The 21,034-nt window shown below is 55.9% G+C and overlaps 4 protein-coding genes across 4 annotated transcripts; 3 read left to right on the top strand and 1 right to left on the bottom strand.

Moving 5' to 3' along the window:
• SDRG_16205 (TKL protein kinase) lies at positions 1-9,533 on the top strand (the record flags this gene model as incomplete). The annotated part of the gene is made up of 51 exons (XM_008622406.1): positions 1-6; positions 57-158; positions 219-317; positions 372-473; positions 522-620; positions 671-769; positions 818-979; positions 1,036-1,137; positions 1,179-1,274; positions 1,319-1,488; positions 1,535-2,009; positions 2,533-2,631; positions 2,681-2,773; positions 2,826-2,999; positions 3,056-3,124; positions 3,175-3,276; positions 3,320-3,418; positions 3,468-3,566; positions 3,615-3,713; positions 3,767-3,880; positions 3,926-4,015; positions 4,073-4,129; positions 4,177-4,278; positions 4,333-4,431; positions 4,475-4,573; positions 4,622-4,936; positions 4,994-5,095; positions 5,144-5,233; positions 5,287-5,450; positions 5,500-6,126; positions 6,300-6,411; positions 6,454-6,552; positions 6,603-6,674; positions 6,714-6,812; positions 6,858-6,956; positions 7,001-7,099; positions 7,168-7,266; positions 7,320-7,418; positions 7,462-7,560; positions 7,603-7,701; positions 7,754-7,852; positions 7,899-7,997; positions 8,042-8,146; positions 8,198-8,296; positions 8,483-8,581; positions 8,628-8,726; positions 8,769-8,891; positions 8,939-9,034; positions 9,085-9,180; positions 9,225-9,326; positions 9,382-9,533. 51 exons carry the CDS (start codon positions 1-3, stop codon positions 9,463-9,465), a joined length of 6,282 nt encoding a protein of 2,093 aa, XP_008620628.1. The 3' UTR covers positions 9,466-9,533.
• A 332-nt stretch (positions 9,534-9,865) lies between these two features.
• SDRG_16204 (hypothetical protein) lies at positions 9,866-15,496 on the top strand. Its single transcript, XM_008622405.1, has 18 exons — positions 9,866-10,126; positions 10,173-10,274; positions 10,318-10,422; positions 10,469-10,567; positions 10,614-10,712; positions 10,758-10,856; positions 10,906-11,484; positions 11,531-11,635; positions 11,688-11,831; positions 11,871-12,041; positions 12,092-12,193; positions 12,254-12,349; positions 12,394-12,537; positions 12,583-12,687; positions 12,734-12,832; positions 12,876-12,974; positions 13,023-13,310; positions 13,356-15,496. The coding sequence occupies exons 1-18, from the start codon at positions 9,878-9,880 to the stop codon at positions 15,462-15,464; spliced, it is 4,794 nt and encodes a 1,597-aa protein (XP_008620627.1). The 5' UTR covers positions 9,866-9,877; the 3' UTR covers positions 15,465-15,496.
• A 180-nt stretch (positions 15,497-15,676) lies between these two features.
• Positions 15,677-17,015, bottom strand: SDRG_16203 (hypothetical protein). Its single transcript, XM_008622404.1, has 2 exons — positions 16,410-17,015; positions 15,677-16,360 (listed from the first exon to the last, which is right to left on the bottom strand). The coding sequence occupies exons 1-2, from the start codon at positions 16,975-16,977 to the stop codon at positions 15,741-15,743; spliced, it is 1,188 nt and encodes a 395-aa protein (XP_008620626.1). The 5' UTR covers positions 16,978-17,015; the 3' UTR covers positions 15,677-15,740.
• Positions 17,016-18,345: 1,330 nt separating this feature from the next.
• Positions 18,346-20,204, top strand: SDRG_16202 (hypothetical protein). The gene is made up of 7 exons (XM_008622403.1): positions 18,346-18,560; positions 18,613-18,704; positions 18,754-18,820; positions 18,869-19,524; positions 19,573-19,696; positions 19,743-19,993; positions 20,045-20,204. The coding sequence occupies exons 1-7, from the start codon at positions 18,371-18,373 to the stop codon at positions 20,162-20,164; spliced, it is 1,500 nt and encodes a 499-aa protein (XP_008620625.1). The 5' UTR covers positions 18,346-18,370; the 3' UTR covers positions 20,165-20,204.
• The last annotated feature ends 830 nt before the right edge of the window (positions 20,205-21,034 follow it).

Genomic DNA, 21,034 nt, shown 5'->3' with positions numbered 1-21,034 from the left:
ATGAGCGTACTCTGAGCAAACACAGATGGTTCGGCCTCAAACCTTCTTTGTTGTAGGACACGCTCCACCAGCGTCTCTTTTACGCTGCCTTCCACGGCGATATCAGCGACGTCAAGGCTGCTCTCAGACTTGGCGCTGACGTCGATCGAACGAATGAGGTATTCACCTAAACTAGTATGTTGGCCTTTGGTTGCGAAGCCAATGAGAAATCTCGATAGACTGGCGCTACGGCACTCTACGTGGCCGCCGAGAACGGGCACGAGTCTGTTGTTGAGCAGCTTGTAACTGCGCGAGCCGCCATCGATGCCCGAAACGACGTGAGATCGACACTGTTGTAGACTGACAGTTACTGACAGTTTCATATCATTTAGCACGGATGGACACCGTTGCTCATCGCGGTGCGTCGCCAGCATACCAACATCGTGTGCCGCCTTGTGAAAGCTGGTGCCGACATCAACGCTGCAGACCATAATGTATGTACAGAATGCATTCGTTGGGACCAAACAAACAAATGTGTATAGAGCAAATGCACACCAGCATACGTGGCGTCTACGTACGGCTTTGTCGAAATCTTGCGATTGCTTGTTCAAGAAAAAGCCAACGTCAACACACCCCAAGCTGTACGTTTTAACGCATCTTAGTGTAGCCATTCACCGTTCACGGAGTATAGAACGGCTACACGCCCCTCCTTGCTGCGGCCAAACTCGGACACACCGAGGTTTTGCAGCTGCTGATTGACGCCGGCGCCGATCTAACTGCGACCAGCAGTGTGCGTTCTCACCAATGGCATCAATGCGATCGCATGCAATTTTGGTAGAGCCACAAATCGGCCCGGGATGTTGCCGTGCAGAATGGCTATGCGGCCATCGTCGACCTACTTGACCAAGCGACGAACCTGGCGCTGACCAAACTTGCCGCTGCCAGCAGCACGAAAGCCATCTCGCGGCAGCTCCAGCAAGGCATCAATTCGACAAACGAGGTACGCGGTGTCTCCTTGGTACGGGACACATCCCATGAACACGTTTTGCCTGGCAGGAAGGGCAGTCGGTCTTGCATTTGGCTGTGGCGGAAAACAATGCCGCGTTGGTCCAACACCTCTTGCTTCTGCCTGGTGTCGATGCCAAGAAGAAGAACAAGGTCCACAGGATGTCTGCTTTGCGCGACTAATACGCGTGTAGGCCAACGAGACGCCGCTCCTGTTGGCCATCAAGCGCATGCATCGACGTATAGCGGCACACATTTACGCCTTCGTGCACCGCAACGAAATCGCTGTCGTACATTCCCTCATACCGCGCCTTGACGTACTCAGTTTGTGTAGGAACTTTCGGCCGCCGACTTGGTCGAGCATAACGCCGAGCACCTTGGTAGTGGTGCGACGGGTGATGTGTACAAGGCGACGTATCAAGGGACGACCGTAGCCGTCAAGCATTTCTGCAATGGTTACAAGCCAAACGAAGTCTTTCGCCGTGAGCTTTGTGCGACGCAATTGTACGTCTCTGGTATGTTTTGCAATCTAGATTTCACTTTGTTTTAGGTGCAAGTCGCCGTATACAGTGCAGCTACTGGGTATTTTGAACCACGAGACGCCCAAACTCGTGCTCGAGTTCATGGACATGGGTGACTTGAGCGCCTACCTCCGGTGCAAGCGCGCCGGTACACCGACCCTAGCAACGATTTCGAACCTTGCGATTCTCTGGGCCATCGTCAACGCGCTCGCTGATATGCACGACAAGGGCATCATGCACCGCGACCTCAAGAGTCGAAATGTCTTTTTGAGCTCAACGGGCTATGTCAAGGTGGGCGATTTTGGCTTGACGCGCGAGTTTGAGCCGAATATGACGACACATGCGGGGACACCGTATTGGATGGCCCCCGAAGTCTTTGTTTCGGGCGCCTCGTACGACTTCTCCGCCGACATTTACGCGTTCGGTGTCATCATGACCGAACTCGACAAGCTTCAGGACCCGTTTACCACCCAAAACGAGTCGTCGTATGTGATTGCAAACAAGGTGATCAAAGAAGGGCTTCGCCCGTCGCTGCGCGACCATTGCGCGCCATGGTACCGAGATCTGGCGATGCGATGCATGGCCGCCGACCCCACGAAGCGCCCGAGTACCCGAGACATTATGACCACCCTCCATGACCAATTCTACGCGGCGCCTTGAGATTGTACAGCTATGCACTAACAACAATTATGGTGCAAAAATGCCAGGTGGAAGTCATATGTCTCCGCGTGATCCGACCAGGAGCGACTACAGTGTAGAGCCAAGACTCTACATCGCGGTACATATGTACAATTATTGTACGTAGCTGGCTCTCGACACAAGGACGGGGGTCTATCGTTTGGCGAGTACCCTCTAGGATGTGGGGATCTAACACTTTGTGCCAATTGAAGAGGAGAAGAAAAAAGAAGAATATCATTTGCCGTTTCTGCGGCCAACAGTTGTATCTTGCACCGTCGCGACGCCGCGAAATGAGCGTCCGCACCATCGCCATGGCTTCGACTTTCTCTCATGGCAGAATTATGTGTAGGGCACCAAATTTCTCTGCGTCGCCGCCGAAGAGGGTCTTCTGGATGACATCGAGCGCCTTCTCCAAGCTGGGACCGACATCAACCAGTGTCACGACGGCGTACGACGTGCTGGTGCAGTCTCCTGTTACCACGCACTTCTCACTGTAGACAACCCCGCTTTGTGCCGCCGCTGCCAACGGACACACAGCTGTCGTAGAGGCGCTTTTGGTCGCTGACGCAAATCCTTTTCAATGCAACGAAGTCGCACAACGATAGCGTCCGAACCACGTCGTGACTTGGTTATGATGTGTAGGAAGACATCAAGCCTCGAGACATTGCCAGGGCGAATGGTCACGCTTCCGTCGTTGGCGTTCTGGACAAGGCTATGGCCAACCTCGTACAGCTTGTCACTGCTCTGAGCACGAAGGACGATGCCTCGACCTTGCGTCTGCTGCAAGCTAACGTTCCTGTCACGATTTCATACTCGGTACCGCGATAACACTGTCCTTTCATCTATATAAATTGTTGACTCTAAAAATCCAGTCGACCGAGTGGCAAGTGGCGTTGCCAATGACGTGGACCGATCCGGTAACCGAGGAAGACGTGCTGACGGTCTATAGCTCATTTGACAAAATAGTATTTGATACTATCATTTCTATTAGGACGGATTCACGCCATTGCACATCGCGGCGATCGTGGGCGTGACAGAGATCGTCGCACTGCTCTTGGCACGTCCACGCATTGTCATTGACGCTGTCGACAATGTACAACCAACACTCTACCCCAGCTCTCATAGATTGTGTCCAGGCGAAACAAACTCCGCTGCATTTGGCAGCAATGTTCAACCATGAGGGTGTTGTATCACTGCTTTTGACTGCAAACGCCAACGTCAATGCAAGCTCCAAGGTACGCTAGAACCTCGCCTCCGATCGTCTATCATGCGAGTCACATGTAGCGGCTTTATACGCCCTTGCACTTGGCTGCAGAATATGGTCACGGCGGAGTCGTCTCAGTGCTGTTGGCCGTGAACGCCGATGTGAATGCTCAAACCAAGGTACTGTGTCCCATTCCATCGCATTACGTGTTTTAAAGCATCATTTAGGACCAAGAGACGGCCCTCTTTTTAGCGGCTAAAGAAGGGCACGTTGACGTTGTTACGCGTCTGCTGGCCGCCCACGCCGACCCAAGCATGAGCAGCCATGTACATTTGCGTTCAAACCCACTTGGAAGTCAGCATTCTTGCGTCATAAATAGAACATCGAGTCGCCGTACATGGCTGCGCAGGCAAAGGGGCACAACGAAATTATGGCTATGCTAAATGAAGCTCTGAATTCAAGAAGTCGCGACGACGAGACGACCAACACCACGGTAATCTTCTACTAATGTGGTTTCCAAGTGATTTATGGACCATAGATGTTGATTTCGGACGCTGTTTTGACAGGAAAGGCTGATTACGTGGCCAACCTACTCCGTTCCGGAGTCGACCCCAACACCCGATACGAGGCACGTCGCTCGCTTTCAATACAAGAATTCACTCTCGAATCTGGGTGCGTCGAGTAGCCAACTGCCGGAGTCGGGGTTTCGTTTCTCTTGGCCAAAGCCAAAGCCCGCATCAACGTATTTCAGCAGCGATGACAATAATATGTACATCGTTGTGAATCTAGGACGGGAGCTATTTCCTGCACGTGGCAGCTGCTGATGATTCTCGTGACATTGTCCAACTTCTCCTGGACCAGCCACGCATCGAGGTTGATGCCCTCGACTGCGTAATCATCCGTATATCGATCTTCTAACTGGCGATTATGTCCATCTTGTCGTAGATGAGGTCAACGCCGCTGTATGTGGCCGCCGCCCACGGACATGTTACTGTCGTGCAGCAGCTCCTTCGCGCCAACGCTGACGTGGCGTTGGCCACAGAGGTACCTTCTTGCGCTCACAATCGACTACAACATGAAGCTGTAGACACTACAGACACCTGTGCATGCGGCCGTCACCGCGGGGCATCACAGCGTGGTCCAGGTGCTGTTGGACGCCGGCGCCAGCTTGGACTGCAAGACTATTGTTGCAGCTTACTGTTGTATAGCGCTGATTTTCAAACGATCGTTGTAGGACAACAAGACACCGCTGACGTTGGCGATAGAGCTCGAGAACGAAGAAATCCTCGCCATCTTCCGGGCAAGAATGAGCGCGAAAGAGGCCACCGACGCGTCGGACACGGCCGTAGACGGGTTCTTCAACGACGATGATTATGATGTGCCCGACCCAGCGCAGCCAGTTCCGAGTGTCGTTTGCGACAGAGTGTTTGACGTCGAGGATTCCGACACTATCAACGAGCAGCTGATTCAAAGCGTTGTTTCGGGCGACGTACAGAGACTGCAGTCGCTTCTTCGAGCAAATGCGAATCCCAACACCATTCAGGCCGAGGTGTGTAGTACAATATTGTCTACTGATTCGTAGACACCACACCTCCGGCTATTATAGACGGGAGACAGTCTCTTGCATATTGCAATCCGACACGAGCAAGACTCGATTGTCGACGTGCTGCTTCAATCACGCGCTATCGACCTGCAGCAGCGCAACGCGGTTTCACGACACTGCTTGACTCAAGCTGGGTATGAACTCTGTGCGTAGATGACGGAGACAGCCCTTGTTGTTGCCATCAAGCAGCACCACGTGCACATGGCCCAAAAACTCTTCTACGCCATGTCGACGACGCACTATGTACCACTGCCTCGCTATATTGCAGGATGTACCGCACTACTCACTCGTGTTAGGTGACCGCCGACGAGATTGAGATCGACCGAAGTGTCGCCCTGGGCGATGGCAAGGGCTGTATTGTCTACAAGGGCGCGTTCAAGGACCAACTGGTTGCCGTCAAGACGGCAATCTACCCGTCGCACGCCCAAGGTCTGCGCAACGAAATCGCGGCGCTGCAGCGGTACGTAGGTACTCGTTGCGAGGTTTTGTTGCCAAGAAGGTTTGCTTAGTTGCGGGTCACCGTACCTCATGCGACTTTTGGCGGTCGCCGACCAAAACACGCCAGCACCTAACCTTGTGCTTGAGCTCATGAACGTCGGCAATCTCCGCATGTACCTCGACAAGAAACGCGACGGTCTCGATACCGAGGTCGACAACTCTCTGCTTGACGTCGCGTGGGTCGTGGCCAACGGCCTCGCCGACCTTCATCGCCAAGGTCTGCGCCACCGAGACCTCAAGAGCTCCAACATTCTTCTCTCGACGACCAACTACATCCAAGTCAGTGGTCTCGGTCTTGCGTTCAAGCAGCCGACCGCACCGTCGTCGCCGCCGCATACTGGTGGCGGAATGCCGTTCTGGACGGCCCCCGAGATGCTCCGGAAAGGCCAAATCTACTCGGACAAGGCCGACGTGTACTCGTTTGGCGTCATTTTGATCGAGCTGGAGACGCTGCAGCTGCCGTACGCGACGCAGGACATTGACGACTGCACCTTTCGAGGCGACGTGCGCGACGGCAAGCTGCAACCGAGTATCAGCAGCACGTGTGCACCGTGGCTGCGCGACCTCATCTCTCGCTGCCTTGCGTACAACCCGTCGCAGCGTCCATCGGCCCAAGAGATTGTCGACTTGCTGCAAGAGTCGAACGGAAGACTATTAGTTGCTGGATAATGATATTGCGACAAAACGGCGCCATCCGCTTTCAACTCGCCATACGAGCTTCGATGCGCGACCGCAAGATCCATTTTGCCGTCTTCGATTGGCTACCTGATTTTGCGTTTCAGCCAATCAAATGCGATAGGGTATCTTGCAGGTTGAGGCTGGCGACCTGCGACCGACAGCTGCTCTCGGCGACGCTCGACAATCGCATGGCCGACGTCGCCTACCTTCTCGGCGCTGGCGTGAGCCCGCGCTCGCAGTCTTGGGTACAGCTCCATCGTCATTACCGCTCTCACAAGCTCATGTAGCAACATGCAACGCCGCTCTTTCCGGCTGCGACGCTGGGCCACGCCGCCATCGCGCAGCGGCCCGTGCTTGCCGACGCTGACGTCGACCAAACGCCACTAGTAAACGACGTATCTTGCAGGGCAACGTGCGTACAATGACGATGGCGCAGGCGAGCCTACCATCGACCACGTTCTTGTCGCTGCCGCATACCGAACGCGACTGGACGGCCAGCGCGCACGATGTATGCAATACCATCGAACCTGTATATCATGCTTCGTAGGATGGTCCTACACCGCTCTTTGTCGCCGCTCAGAACGGGCATCTCGACGTTGTCGAGGTGCTGGTATGCACGGGAAAGGCCAGCGTCGATGTAGCGTTTGTATGTGTCTTCAACGAGTCATTCGCGGGTACTACGATGACATAGGAGGGCGAGACACCTCTCTTTACAGCGGCCAAGCACGGTCATGCACACATCATCGAGCGGCTCTTGCTTGCAGGCGCCGACGTCCATCACGCAAACAACGTGTGCTCTGCACCATCAACAGCGTGTCAGCTACAGAATTCTAGGATGGTCTCTCGATCTTGCACGTCGCAGCTGCCAACGGACACGACTCGGTTGTCATGTCGCTTCTCGCAGCCGGCGCCAACCTCGTGCAAAGCGCGCAGGTAGTATGTCGTCCTGCAGACCATACGTTCTGTGCTCTGACGACACCATTGATCACAGTCTATGCCAGACAGGAGACACGCCACTTCACGCCGCCGTGGTCGAAGGTCATACCACAGTCGTCCAGCTTCTTTTAAAGGCAGGTGCTGCTGTCGACACACAGAATGAGGTACGCCGAGCCCGCCCCAGCTCGAGAAACGCAAGGTTACATTGCAGGCGTAGGCCGGCGCAACCCCGCTCGCCGTTGCCAGCTCGTTGGGCCATCCATCGATTGTCCAACAGCTTTTGGATGCACGGGCAAGGATCGATCTGTCCGACAAGGTCGTTCACCATGATGCCACTCGATTGCTAAGAACCAGCGCAGACGAGTGCGACGCCGCTGTATCTCGCCGTCGAGCACAGTCATCTAGAGGTCGTGCGTCGGCTTGTCGACGCATATGCCAACGTCAACGAGTCGAACGAGGTAGCGAATGTCCTATCTGATCTTATTTGACGTTGTTGGTAGAGTTGGTGGACCCCACTGCATGTCGCAGCGCAACACGGCCGCACACAGCTCGTTCAGTTGCTTTTGGCGGCGGGCGCCGACGTTGAGCTGACCAACGGCGTGCGTCCTCTCCCTCGAGGAACGCAACAAGAGATGATTTTACGCTGCGTAGACGTACGCAACTGCCTTGTACTTGGCCGCACGCAACGGTCACATCGACGCCGTGGCATTGTTGCTGGACGCAGGTGCCAACGTTGATACTGCCAACGGCGTACGTCTCGACGGGATATCGTGTTGTGTATGCACTATGGCGCCAGGACAACCGAACACCGCTGTATGCCGCTGCCGTGTGGGACCACCCGTCGGTTGTGGCGCTGCTGCTATCGGCTGGAGCCAATGTGAACTTGCGCAATCGCGTACGAGTGCTGTTGACGTGGGACAGACCCGGAGTGTCGTCTAGGGCAACTGCTCGCCCCTTGATGTTGCGTGCACCAAGGGCCATACAGAGGTTGCGCGCCTTCTGCTTGAGCATCCCGACATGAATGTCAACGACCGACCTGACAGCGTCTGCCTCCACCCGCCCTATGGAATGGACACAACATGTCTGTGGTTCTAGGACAATGAGACCAACCTCATGGTGGCCGCCGAGGCTGGCTACACGCGAATCGTTTCAATGCTCTTGGCGGCGCACGCGGACGTCGATGCCGTCGATGACGTACTCGAATATTGTGCAGAGGATCGAGTCTTATGTGTCGTGTAGGACGGGCACACTGCCCTGCTCTTGGCCGCCCGCATGGCCAAGTCGATGTTGTGCAGCAGCTCGTTGCTGCCAAGGCGAATGTCAACCTCGCCGACCACGTACGCCCGAGAGCGTTTGTTGTCGTAGCGATACGGCGACTAGGATGACGCGACGCCCTTGTACGTGGCCGTCGAGAAACGACACGAAGCGATTGTGGACCTCCTTCTTGTGTCGGGCGCCGACACCAACGTCAAGCGCCGGGTATTCCATGCCAGTGCAACGTCCTGTCGCCTCACGCTTTTCGTAGAACTCGACCACAACGCTCTACTGCGCCGCCCAACTTGGTCTTCTCTCGGTCGTTCACAAGCTTGTGGTCGCTGGCGCTAACATTGCCTACGTTGCCTCCGTATGATGCTGAACAAAGAAATGAGATAATTGAGATGCGTAGAACAATGCAACCGCCCGGCTCACCGCGCTTGTGCATGAACACTACGAGGTTGTGGCTGCCTTGGACCATGCCCGTCGATGCCAGCTTGGCAAGATGTCGTCGGAGCAACAACTCGCAAAACAGGTGCATCGACTTTTGTTCCTTCCTTCTGACGAGCATGCTTGAAGCAGGTGCCGGCGCTGCATCGCGCGGTGAGCCGCGGCCAGACAGCGCGCATTGCGTCGATGTTGGAGGAAGAGAGTTCCGCCGTCCATGCACGGGACGGGGTTCGTATCATATTTGCTGTCTGATGTCCTACGTGGAAAACTGGCTGTAGTTTGACCAGACCGCCCTCCATGTGGCGGCGTTGGTCAATCGGGCTAAGATCGCAGAGGAGTTGCTGCACGCGGGCGCTCGTCTTTGCCAAGATTTGGTAGACACGAGGCTGGCTATACCAGCGCGAAACAAAACCCGTAGGATGGGAACACACCACTGCACCTGGCCGCGACGTTTGGACAAGGCTCTGTAGTTGAGCTTCTTCTCACAAAGGCGCCCGATGCCGTCGATGTTGCCAACAAGGTAGACGTGAGCGTCATTCATTGACCTTAGTCGTACATATATATACGTACTCTAGGACGGGTTGACAGCCATGGCCATCGCCGCACGCAATGGCCACACGGATATCGTCGAGCGACTCCTCCAGCACAAACAACCCTAATCTCCGTAGCGCCTTTGCATGCACATACAAGTTTGACGCGACGCAATGACACGAGCTCTGTTCATTCATCTTGTACATATATACACCACTTTCCTAGGACAATAGATAACCGAGTTGCAAGCCATTGAGGTGGCAGGGAGTAAATACTAAATGGAAAAGAGCTACGTCGTCGACTCGTCGCATCTACGGGAGCCAACACTCTTGTTCATAGCGCCCGGTGGGATCAGCTAGCTGCCCACAAACACGTTTGGCTGCTGTTGTGCTGTAGAACCTGAAGAAAGTGCTATAAGAGCCACTAGAAACGATGAAGCTTAAACGAACAACAGCGTATGTTCGACGCGCTCGGATATTCGAACTCGAACGACCGCAACGAGCGGACGTATCGCATTTGAGAATTCATCGCAAAGCTGCAATGTGGGGCAACCGCGTCGTTTCGTGGTGGCGCTTCAACCGCACCTATGGCGCCGTCCCTGCCAAGTCGCCGTATCAAGTTTCGTCAGGTCGGCGCGGATCGATAATCGACGACACGAACGACGATGCCGCCGTGGACGCCACGACAAACTCGACCATGGTCCGGCTGCTCGACGAGGACAATGCGCTCTTGGTGCTGCAGCGACTGCGCGATCGCTCGTACACGCCCGAGGACCTCCAAACGGCCGAGGTAAGACTACTCTATCGTTGAGCCGATTCTGCAAATGTTGGCGCAGAGCGGCGATCACGCGACAGTGCTCTCGAAAGCGTGTGAGCTCGGTCTTTTGGACGTGGTGACGCTCCTGCTTGAAACAACACCTTACGCCTCGATCCCCGAGGTACACTGGAGCTGGAAGACTCGATGCGATGTATGGTTCGTAGTACACGACGCGTCCGCTGCAGGAAGCGGCGAGCAACAATCGCGTGGCCATTCTCAAGCTACTGCTCGCCAAGCTGCCCGAAATGGATGTCACGGCCAAGCTCTCTGTACGCCTGCGTCCACTGGACCGACCATTCCACATCCATCGAATAGGTGGGTGCTACGGCGCTGCATTTTGCGGCGTGGGGCGGTCATGACGATGTGCTGGCACTGCTCCTTCCATATTTTACCACCGTCGACATCGAAGACGAGGTACAACCGCATGGGCGTTATTTCGTATCAAGTTGATATTTGTCAGGACGGTGAAACGCCGTTGCACGTCGCTGCCAAGCGCGGCCAAGCCCTCGCTTTGAAGCGGCTTCTGCGTGCAGGTGCGAACGTCAACGCGCGAACCAAGGTACATAGGTAGCCTTCTTCGATGGCGACTCACGGTCTACTGTAGAAACTGGAGACGCCATTGCATTTGGCGGTCGAGTCGTACGACATCAACGTGGTCGACCTCCTCCTCTGCGCCAACGCTGCGGTGGACTGGAAGAACGAGGTTCGACAACACACATTGTCTATAGTCATTTCTGACACTATGAACGCAGGACGGCAAGACCCCACTCGAGATCGCACAAGCCGACAGTATTCGACTGCTTCTCGGCCGCGAAGCACGGCTCCGCGACGCCTACCACGGGCATTGCCTCGCCCGCGCCGGCGACGTTTCGCGAGTGGACCACTGGATCGGCAGTCTTCTCGGCCAACACTTTGAGCACTTCAAATGGGTGCACATCGATGGCTCGTTCATCGACGTATCAGTCCTGCCCGACGCGTCGCTCCAGACGTACATTGTGGCGGGCGACGCCAGCGACGGACGTCCTGTGATAGGCACATGGCGCCGCGCCGACAATATGCTCGAGCTTCTCGTGCGCAACATCTTGTACAAGGGCATCGTCGATCTTGCCGCGGGTACGTGGGAAGGTGTGAGCGGGATGACGCCGCCTCTGCGCTATACCGTGCCGACGTGGGCCTGCGCTATCTGCAACAAAGCACACGTGTCCAACCACGGAGCGCCCTGTCTGTCGTGTGTCGAGAAGCACGGTAGCAACGACGTTATTACTGCATATCGCCAGCGCATCCAAAAGGCTGCCGAGCACGTTACACAAGCGCTTGGCGAGCCTGAATTCGTACACCTTGTCAAGTGCTTTTGTTGGCTGATGCGAGGACTCGTAGGACGGTCAAACGGTCGTCATGTATGCAGCCAAGTATGGTCACATGAACGTCCTCCGTCGATTCCTGCCGTACTGCACCGAGCCGCTGCTTCAAATGACGGACATTGTACAGCATTCGCTACGGCAGCCAGAGAGGAATGAACGTGTGTATGTGGTAGAACCAACAAACGGCCATGGACCTTTTGGCCAAAGGCGCGTTCACGTGCACAACCAAGACGGTGGATGCTCACAACGAGGCGCTGGTGAGCGTGTTGGCGGAGCTCTGTCGCATCGCCAAGACCCCGCTGGACCCGGCGCGCCTGGTATGGACGCTGTCTATTCCGTAGACAATATTTGGCTAGTCGCACGTGGATCGGCAAGGCGATGCGCGACTCCAGTGCTGCGGCAGTCAAATGGGTCGCGTGGACGACTGGCTCGCGGAGCTTGCTGAAGCCAAACAGTGGGAGGACCTCAAGACGCACTTTCTGAGCATTCCACGAAGCCAGCTCTTGGTCGATGACCAAACACCAGCGGTGCGTCGATGTGCCGGGCACTAGTGCGATACGACAATACTTTCTTGTAGGGCCGCAAAGTGTGGCACCACGTTTGCGTGCAAGGTCGACTGGACATTCTCGGGCTTCTCCTCCAGCAGCCGTCGTGCAACGTGCAACTGGTGTCACCGACCGTATGTCGTTTTCCATCTGCAATAGTTTAGCAACTCGACTGTGTATATGGCGGTGTCTAGACGAATGAAACCATGCTCTACATTGCGGCCAAGCACCATCGTGTCAAGTGCGTCGAGCGATTGCTACGAGCCGGCGCGGACCCTGAGAAATTTCACGTACAACCGTTCAGGGATGACAAGCAACGCATGGACGCCACTAGGAATACCTGTCGGATGCGAGCCTCACATGGCCATCGGCCCACTGCAAACAACTGATTACCGACAAGCAAGCCGTCAAGAAGTTCCATAGCGCCTTTTACACGGCCAACGTGCCCAACATGGAGGCTGTCAACGAGCTCAAAAAGGTACCTACCACCTCGCCAATGGCGCTAAGGACGTCGTGGGCGTAGGCCAAGCGGTCGGCGCTGCACGCAGCCATCGTGTACGACCAGCCCCCGCGCGTGATCCTTGCGCTTTTGGCACAGGCGTCGCCTCAGATCAACGGAGCCGACATCGTACGTCATTTCTGATTTGCTTATCCGAATCTTATACGTGGCGCAGAACGGCGACACGGCGTTGATGCTGGCCGCGCGTCTCGGACATACCGAAGCCGTCAACTGCCTCCTGAACGTCAACGCCAAAGTCAACGTCAAAAACGAGGTTCTGCACTCGAATCGATGCAGTCTGTAACGCACGGGCGTAGAGCCGCGAGACAGCGCTCTTCCTCGCCGCGCTCGGGGGGCACGTGGACATTGTCAAAAGCCTCATTGACCGCTACGCCGACATGGACGTCGTGCGCACAGTACAATCACATGTCTTTTCCGAAACTGCCTTGTAACATATGTTGTAGGATGGCACTACGCTGACAAAGGCACTAGCAATGGCCGTCCTGGACACCAAACAGCATGAGAAGCGAAATGCATTCCTCATGATCCAATCGCTCCTTGAGAGCGCGGTGCAGCAGCGCGGGTCGCCCGAGTTTCGCAAGTACCTTCTCTCTCAGCTCGTGCTCAAGGACACGGACGAGGCGTTCTCCAAGCAGGCTTTTCGCAAGGCGATCACGTGTGCGCCAGCGCTTGGCCGCATTTTTCTCAACGACTGCGTCGAATTGCACCGGCACGACGTGAGCTTTAGCCAGGTGCGCGCTCTGAACCGCCGCGTGCAGTTTTCAACGTAACTGTAGCTCGAACATGTGTACGGCACGACCGCCGACGGCAGCGCGCTGCACGCGATTCTGCACCTCCAGTCGGTCAACCCCGAGCTGCTCTTGGAGGCCAAGACTGAGTGTTTGGAACACATTGTCATGGTGCGCATGCTCCAAATCAAGTGGGAGCTCTTTGCGGAGCGCAAGTACATTGAGCAGCTGCTCATGAACGTGCTTTTGCTCATCACAATGACAACGTCGGCGCTGCTCTTTGACGAGTCGAGCATTGCGGCCAACACGGGCCCGATGCTTCTCGGAACGTTTGTCTTTGTCAACACTATCGTGGGTTATCTCGTCGTGCAAGGCCTCCGCCCGCCGTACCTCTATCGGCTTGCGCGCATGTGCTACGACGGGCGCTTCTCGCTGGACCTCTCCGTCTCGATTCCGCACCTTGCCAAGTACAAGATGAAGGCGAAATGGCTCTTGGCGTCCGCAAGCGTTTGTCTTTCGCTGTTGATTGTGCTGCCAGTCGTCGCCATGCTCGTCTTCTCGGGTTTAGCGCGCTACTACCCGATGAGCAACAACTTCATCTTGTGGCTCACGTCGCTCTACTTTGTCGTGACGGAGCTCGAAGAAATGCTCTCGTCCGGGATCGCCAACTATTGGAAGTCGCGCATCAACCAGACGCAGCTGCTTGTCAACGTGGTCATTCTGGTCGTGTTCGTTCCGATGAAGCTGGGCTTCTTGCCGGCGCCGTGGGCCGTCCAGACGGGCGTTGGTGGCGCCATTACGATCGTGCTCTGGATGCTCTCGCTGCAATTCCTCGAAGTTGTGCCGGCCGCCGGGTACCTCCTCCCGATGATCGCCAAGCTGCTTCAAGATGTGCGCAATTTCTTCATCTTTTTCGGGGTTGTTCAAATGGGCCTCACGATAACCTACTACCAGCTCTTTCGCAACCAAGACGCCGAGGCGTTCAACACGATTGGCGAGTCGTTCGTCACGACGTACTTTGTCGCGTTTGGCCAACTTCCCCTCGACTCGCTAAGTGCTTTTGACGCGACTGACCCGTACGACGTCTTTCTCTCGCAGTGCACGTTGGTGCTCATGATGTTTCACTCGGCCGTTGTTGTCATTTTGCTGCTCAATGTGCTTCTCGCGATGATGAACCAAACGGTCGACGGTGGTCTCGAGAAGGCCAAGACCGAGGCGCTCACGAGCTACGCGCAGTGCATCCTTCGTCTTGAGCAGGCCATGCGTCTCACGCCGGCCGAGACAAGCGACCTCATGCATCTCGTCGACGCCTCTTGCAATAAGCGAGTGCTCAACCCGATCTTCTTTGAAGTCGTCTCGCGCGCCCACGTCGCGCTGCGACCGGACCACGAAGCCTCGATTCGTGCCGACAATATGCGCAAATCGGGATGGAAGAGCATCGTGTCACCGCTGGAAGCGGCCGTTCCCGCTCACGTCGAGAGCTTGGAGAGTCTTTTGCGCCGGGTGAATCATTTTAGCACCGATGCAAGTGTCGTCGCGGGCTTCACCCCCGAGCTCCGTGCGATCGACCAGGCCAAAGAAAAACTGTGCACTCTCTTTGCAAAGGCCAAGAAACACCGCGGGGACGACATGCCCACGCAGCTCAAAGCGCTCAAGAAGAGCATCAAGTCGACGATCCGGACGCTGCGGGTCGCGGTGCAAAGTCGGTGGCGACCGGACGAGCCGCTGGAGCCGCTCGACGGCCACAGCCGCGCTGTCTACTACTTCCAGCTCGTGCACGCACACAACATTGATGTCCCGTTGAAAGCCATGGCCGACGGCGTCGCGGCAGCGCTCGAAGCGGCCATTGTCCCGGCACCTGAAGCCGACGTTACCGAGAAGGAAGACGCGTTGATGTCGACGCTGCGCTCGTGGATGCACGAAGTCCGGCGCGACACCAAGGCCATGCGCAACGCACTCATCATGGGAGGTGCCGGAGAAGCGAGAATCTCGGAGGCGTCGCTGCAGCAACAAGAACTCATGCAAAGGCTGTCGGAGGCGCTCGACGAGCTTCACCGCGGCAAAGACACTTCTGGTCGTCGCACCGACTCGTTCCCCGTCGTCGACCCGCGGCACCGCGAGCCAAGCGAGAGCGACCCGTTCCATGATCCTCTTTGATACTTTTGCAATACATCAAGTTGATACGTTTGGCGCTGCATCGAAATGTTATCTCTCAGCTCTGCAATCGCCGCAATCGATTGCAGAGCTAGGAGTTGTAAGAAACGTCAAAAATGGCAGCGGGCTAGTAGGGTTAGGTCGTAGACAGATTGGACCTCGTACGTCTCGGCAAATGCGAAACCCTTTACGTTGATACTATATATATATGAAATAAGGAAGAAAATTGTCATGGACTTCTTACACAACACACCGTAATTTCACAGAAATATATTCGACCTACGATACAAATGCCATCTGAAGCAGCGGTAGGTTCGTCACGACGCAGGGAAAGAGGAGTCCCGGGCCCCACACGACGCCTTTGGCCGTCGTCCAGCTTGGCACGTCGGTGCCATTCAAGAGGTACTGCACCGTGTTGGACGGCTTGTGAAAGGTGACCGTGAGCACGTCGCCAGCTTCGAAAGCTTCGCCTTGAAACTCCGTGCCGTAGCCGCTCGGGTCGGTCGAGCTGCTAAAGCCGATGCGCAGCGAAAACGGCGGCTTGGTGTTCACTGTCGAGCTGCGTCGGAGGCCGCGGTTGGCGTCGACGGGCGGGCGCCGCGAGCAGAGCGTCGAGCGTTCAATGAGCTGCACCGAGTACCGAATCGAGGGATACTCGCTACGCACGTGCACGGGCTGCCACGAGGTCGAGGCGAGGTCAAACCGACGGCGCTCGAGGCCGAGGTCCACGGCCGACGTCGGCAGCTGCCACATGGCAATGTCGAGACCAAAGTAGTCGAGCATACCAAGGACGCGGTACGCCATCGCATGCGACATGGCGTCAAATGCCATCTCGTCGCCGCGCAGATAGACCATAATGTGTTCAAAGACCGCCGGGTCCGCATCGATGAAGTACGCACCTAAAACAAGCGGTTGAGCATCCACATATAGAGAGAGCGACGTCGGTACCGTCGGCACGGGGAGCCCAGAGGTCGCTCGCGAGCATCGCTGTAAAGTACGTCTCCGGCTGTCGGAGCAGGTTGGCCTTGGCCGTCTCAAAGTACCGCCCGCCGACGTTGAGCTTGATCGTCGATTCGGCATGCTGCAGCTTGGTAGCGACGCGCTGGTCCCACGCGTCGCGCTTGGCTTCGTGATGGGTAAGCTGGTGGAGCTGCGCCTGGATGTCGGTCGCCGTCTTGGAGAGCGCGGTCAAGAGAGAGGTAAAGGCGGCCTTGTCGGTCGCGTGGCTGGAGCGCAGCGCCTGGAGCCGCTGGCTGAGCTCGCGCACCTCTGCGTCGTGGGCCTCCTGCATTGACGCCCCGATCGACGCTTGCAGCGCCGTCATCTTGTCGAGCGACTGGGCAAACTCGCGGCGAAGGATGCTCGACGTGTCGCCAGTCGCAGCCATGCAGGCGTCGCTGCGCCGAGGCGAGCGGCGGGATGGGCTGCGGCGCAGGTCGGCGAGGTGCTTGGGCGGCAGCTCATGCTGTGCGTTGTTGTCGACGGCCACCGAGCGCTGCAGTGTAGTCTCGAGCATGCTGCTGCAGCGAGCGACCTCGTGCCTGCGGTTACTTTTCGAAAATGACCTGGCTCGACACACATATCTTTGGTATCCGGAGACCTCGTTACCGGATAGTGGGGCGATGACTAATCACACGCAATTTGCCGACAACCGCCCGCGTCCACGCAGCAGCACGTGCTTCAAGAGCATCGCCTCGACTGTATATAGACAGTTCAGTAACGTATAGTCTACAGCCTATATCGTGACCACGACCACGCGGACAGAAGGAATCAAGGCTGTTGATAAGTATTGACAGCGCGGAGCCACCTTGCACCACTTCATACTCTTTTTAAATGGTATGCTGTAACGTTGCGTTTTATTAGCTGCTGTAGGGACTGGGCGATGGGAAAATACATCGCACTGCGGAAGCGACCGGCGCGGTTGGTGGGCAATATTCTACACATTGGCGTTTATATATATGTACAGTTTGCTGCACGGTAGGACTAGGGATATGAGCATCGGATCTGGCTGGCACAAGGTCGGACGTAAAGACCAACATTCTCCAGAGTGACCATTCGAGCGCCGGACGAGATTGATGATGGCTCAGCGGGGATACCAGCACGCGCTCGTCACGCAGTGGCTTCAAGACGATGCAATCGTGCCTGGAGATTGGAATGACGCCAGGCTTCCTCTCTCTTGCGTTGGCTAGCGCCAAAGATTTTCGAACCACAAACTCTGACACGATCGAGCAAAGCGCGAATGGTGAGGACCGTGCACGCGTTGTCATCGGTCGTGATGGTCGGTAAACAGCAAAAACACCTTATTTATGGTATTTATGAGCTCTGGTTTGCCAAAAAGTGCTTTCTTCTTGTTGCATTGTAACTTGTGAGGTCTCCATCAAAATAATCAAAAACTAATCTAATAATGCTCACGTTTATGCAAGACTACACAAAGTTGCTGGCAAGATTGGCAAGCTTTCGAGATGCGTCGTCGTCGGGTGCACGGTGACCGCTCGCGGTGGCGTGTGCACTTTGTCCGATGAATCCTTCTCAAATCTTCCTCGCCGTGCGTAGCATATTTGGACCTCATGTTCGAGTCTGAATGTTATTTCGTATTATAGTACAATTAACAAACCTTCTGTTGGCTACTACGTAGTCTGCTACGTAGTATTAGTACAACACTATTGTCGTTTGGCTCGTCGCATTTCGCTGCTGCACAAAGCCAAATCGCATCACGCCAAACAAATCCAAAAAGGAACCAATCATGCGGTACCATCAAAGTATTTTTGGCCAATCCCTGCCGCGTGCGAATAATCATGATTTTTAAATGGATTTAAAATACCTTGTGATGTGTATGGCACCGTGGCATTTGAATAGTGGTGCGTATTGTATTTTGACCAATCGTGTGCCAGTCGCTGTATTCGTGGTTAATGAGCTTGAGCATGGCCTCGACGAGCACGTTGGAGGCGCGGCAGGTCGACGCGTACTGGAAGCGCCAGCATGCGCAGTTCTCATCTTTCCGCGGCGCCGTCGCCCTCCTTGTGAGCATGGCGCTTCTCTACCTCCTCGGCGCCCTCGGCGCACGCTCCGTGCCCGTCGTCCTCTTCGTCTTGCTGCCAGGTAGATCGCGTCGCCCATATCCTCGCCGTCGCCCATGACGATGCGCCTGTAGGCTACCTCATGGCGCTCGTCTGCTTGGCCATCTCTGGCCGCAGCGCGTACTTTGCTCTCCAGCGCCTCTCGACGCTCGTGCTGGAAGCGACGGTACAACCTACAGCCCACGCGACCACAGCCTCATACAGGCATCGTGTAGCAATCGTCGCCGGTCGAGGCCAAGAAGGAAACGCCACCGGTGGCCGATGGCCTGCGCCAGCGCAAAGGTACCGATGGCCTACTGCCGTGGCGACGCAAGCCCACGCAATATGTAGGCTTTATGGCGCCCGAGGGCCTTGCGCTGCCGACGACCGAGGCCAAGGCGCCGGGCATCGTCTATGGCACGCACATTACGAAACCCTCGACGCCAGCAGCCATCTCGACCGACGCTGAGCTCCGCGCGTTCCAAGCGCCCGCGTCGAGCGCCGACCCGGTGGAAGAAGCCCACTTGAACTTTGGTTTTGGCATGGAAATGTCGTCGGCGATCAACCCGAACGGTCTCTATTCGCAGACGTACGCGGTCATGAAGCCGACGATGAAGCCGCCGGTGCGGAAGGAGCTCGAGTCGGCGCTCTCGAGCGCACCGCACGTCGAGAAGGCGCTCGAAGTCCTCGCCGAGTGCCGGCTCAAGCCGCGTCAGATGGGCGACATCTGCGACCGCCTCCGCCAAGTGCTCGCACAGCACCTCCAGGACGTCCTCGTGAGCTTTCTCCAGAACGTCGACGAGCTCGTGGCGTGTGGCTTGCGCCGCGAGATGCTCTTGTGTGAGATCACGGTCCAGCCGCTCCTGAGCGTCGTCATGCCGGGCGCGACCGAGCCGACCACGTTCCACCAGATTGCGCTGCACGATCTCCTTACCGCCTGTCGCGCCGACCCGCTCTTTGTGTCCAAGACTAGGCCGAACGTCCACTTGCTACGTGAGTACGAGACGGTACGCTTTGTCTGATTGAGCAACTTCATGTCTCAAATTTCCCGATAGTTTATGAAGTACTTTGACGTCAAGGAAGAGTACAGCAAGGCGTACTGCATCCAGCGGCTCCGGACGCTCGCGGAAGATGGCTTTCTGGGCCAGTACCGTTGGGACAGTGGCGGTGCGTGGAAGGGTACGCCAACACATGTTTGAGAATCGAGTCGCTCAGGATGGCGTAGGCAAGGCGTGGACCAAGGAGGCCAACTTGCCGACGGACGCGGAGCTCATTATGAACCTCTTTTGTGCGATGCTGGATGACGTCTTGCCGGCCGTCTCGGACAATGACCGTCCGTTCCGCCGCGCGCACTACGCGCCCGTGCCGCCCACCAAGTCGGCGAGCATCCGCGGCATGTTTCTCATTTACTACAGCCAGCCGTCGCCGCCCAACTTCAAGGTCATTGCCAACGGCCAAGTGCGTGAGATCCTCCCGGTATGTCGTTTGTGATCTTTGGGATAGTCTAACGTGTGGAATGCGGATTAGGGCAAAACCAATGTGTTTCAGAGCATTGTGCTGTTTCTGCGTGCGATTCGGCAGTTCAAGTCGGGCCACCTCGGCAACATCAATTTGCACATTTTGCTCGAAGAAATCTTTGAATCGTAACTACTAGTAGCTTGCACGATTTTAGTGTTGTCCTTGTCCATTCGTCTATTCTCTCTAAGCATCTTGTGGACGCCACGGCTCGACCTCGCCTTTGCAGGTGCTCGTTTGTGATCCAGAATACCGCTTCTAGACATCGTCGCATTTAAAATTCCGATGTGTACAATAATGTACAACCACAATTCGACTAAACATTCCACAATTTCGTCAGAGCATCCCCAGCAGTCGTTTTTATACGTAAATATAGCAATTTTTAAAAACGGACCTCCCCAAGAGGCGTTTTTATTTCTAAAAATTTGTAAAAATTTGCCGGTCGTTTTTATCGCGGTCTCCTTTAAAAACATCGGCCAGCATTTCCAATCGTTTTTATGGCCCATGCGACGGGCAATGGGCGAATTCAAGGCATGAAAACGCCGTCAGAACTCAGCTCGGAGTTTTCTACAGTTGAGGACAGCCATGCCTGCAACACAGAGACCCCAGATGTAGCAGGAACCTCTCCGATGGCACTCGCATTGCGCGATCTGGGCAAATCATATCTGCACACAAGGCGTCGCTGCGCCCGCTGACATGCGGTTAGCTCCCTCGCGCAGTCATGAACTGCATTGATGACTCTAGCTAAGCGCGGCCCGTGGCCGCGAGTAGGACGGTCTAGTCAGTGCTGGCGTCGACGGCGTCGCCCTGGAGGGCCTCACTATCGTCGGAATGTTGATCTGTCAGCTGTTGATTGGCAACGTTTGGCAACGCTGTTGGGGAGCTCCATTTCCATTGCCAACTGGTCGTTTCCAAAGCCACCCGTTAGCAATAAAATGAAAACGACTCCTGGGGATGCTCTCAACCGGTCGAGACAATATTGCTCAAGGCACAATGAACAAG

This window comes from Saprolegnia diclina, assembly GCF_000281045.1.
Source record: "Saprolegnia diclina VS20 unplaced genomic scaffold supercont1.118, whole genome shotgun sequence".
Taxonomy (NCBI): Eukaryota; Oomycota; class Saprolegniomycetes; order Saprolegniales; family Saprolegniaceae; genus Saprolegnia; species Saprolegnia diclina.
The sequence above is the reverse complement of the archived record's forward strand: the minus strand, read 5'-3'. Positions and strand labels throughout refer to the sequence as shown.

What these genes read in the sequence shown, in the direction of transcription:
- SDRG_16203 (XM_008622404.1), bottom strand. Translation starts at nt 16,977, where the DNA reads ATGCTCGAGACTACACTGCAGCGCTCGGTGGCCGTCGACAACAACGCA. An exon ending in CTGGGCTCCCCGTGCCGACG is followed by an intron (nt 16,361 to 16,409) that starts GTACCGACGTCG and finishes CGCTTGTTTTAG; the next exon opens with GTGCGTACTTCATCGATGCG.
- SDRG_16204 (XM_008622405.1), top strand. Translation starts at nt 9,878, where the DNA reads ATGTGGGGCAACCGCGTCGTTTCGTGGTGGCGCTTCAACCGCACCTAT. An exon ending in CGGTGGACTGGAAGAACGAG is followed by an intron (nt 10,857 to 10,905) that starts GTTCGACAACAC and finishes CTATGAACGCAG; the next exon opens with GACGGCAAGACCCCACTCGA. An exon ending in ACGACGTGAGCTTTAGCCAG is followed by an intron (nt 13,311 to 13,355) that starts GTGCGCGCTCTG and finishes ACGTAACTGTAG; the next exon opens with CTCGAACATGTGTACGGCAC.
- SDRG_16202 (XM_008622403.1), top strand. Translation starts at nt 18,371, where the DNA reads ATGAGCTTGAGCATGGCCTCGACGAGCACGTTGGAGGCGCGGCAGGTC. An exon ending in CCTCTTCGTCTTGCTGCCAG is followed by an intron (nt 18,561 to 18,612) that starts GTAGATCGCGTC and finishes ATGCGCCTGTAG; the next exon opens with GCTACCTCATGGCGCTCGTC. An exon ending in TGGCCTGCGCCAGCGCAAAG is followed by an intron (nt 18,821 to 18,868) that starts GTACCGATGGCC and finishes CGCAATATGTAG; the next exon opens with GCTTTATGGCGCCCGAGGGC.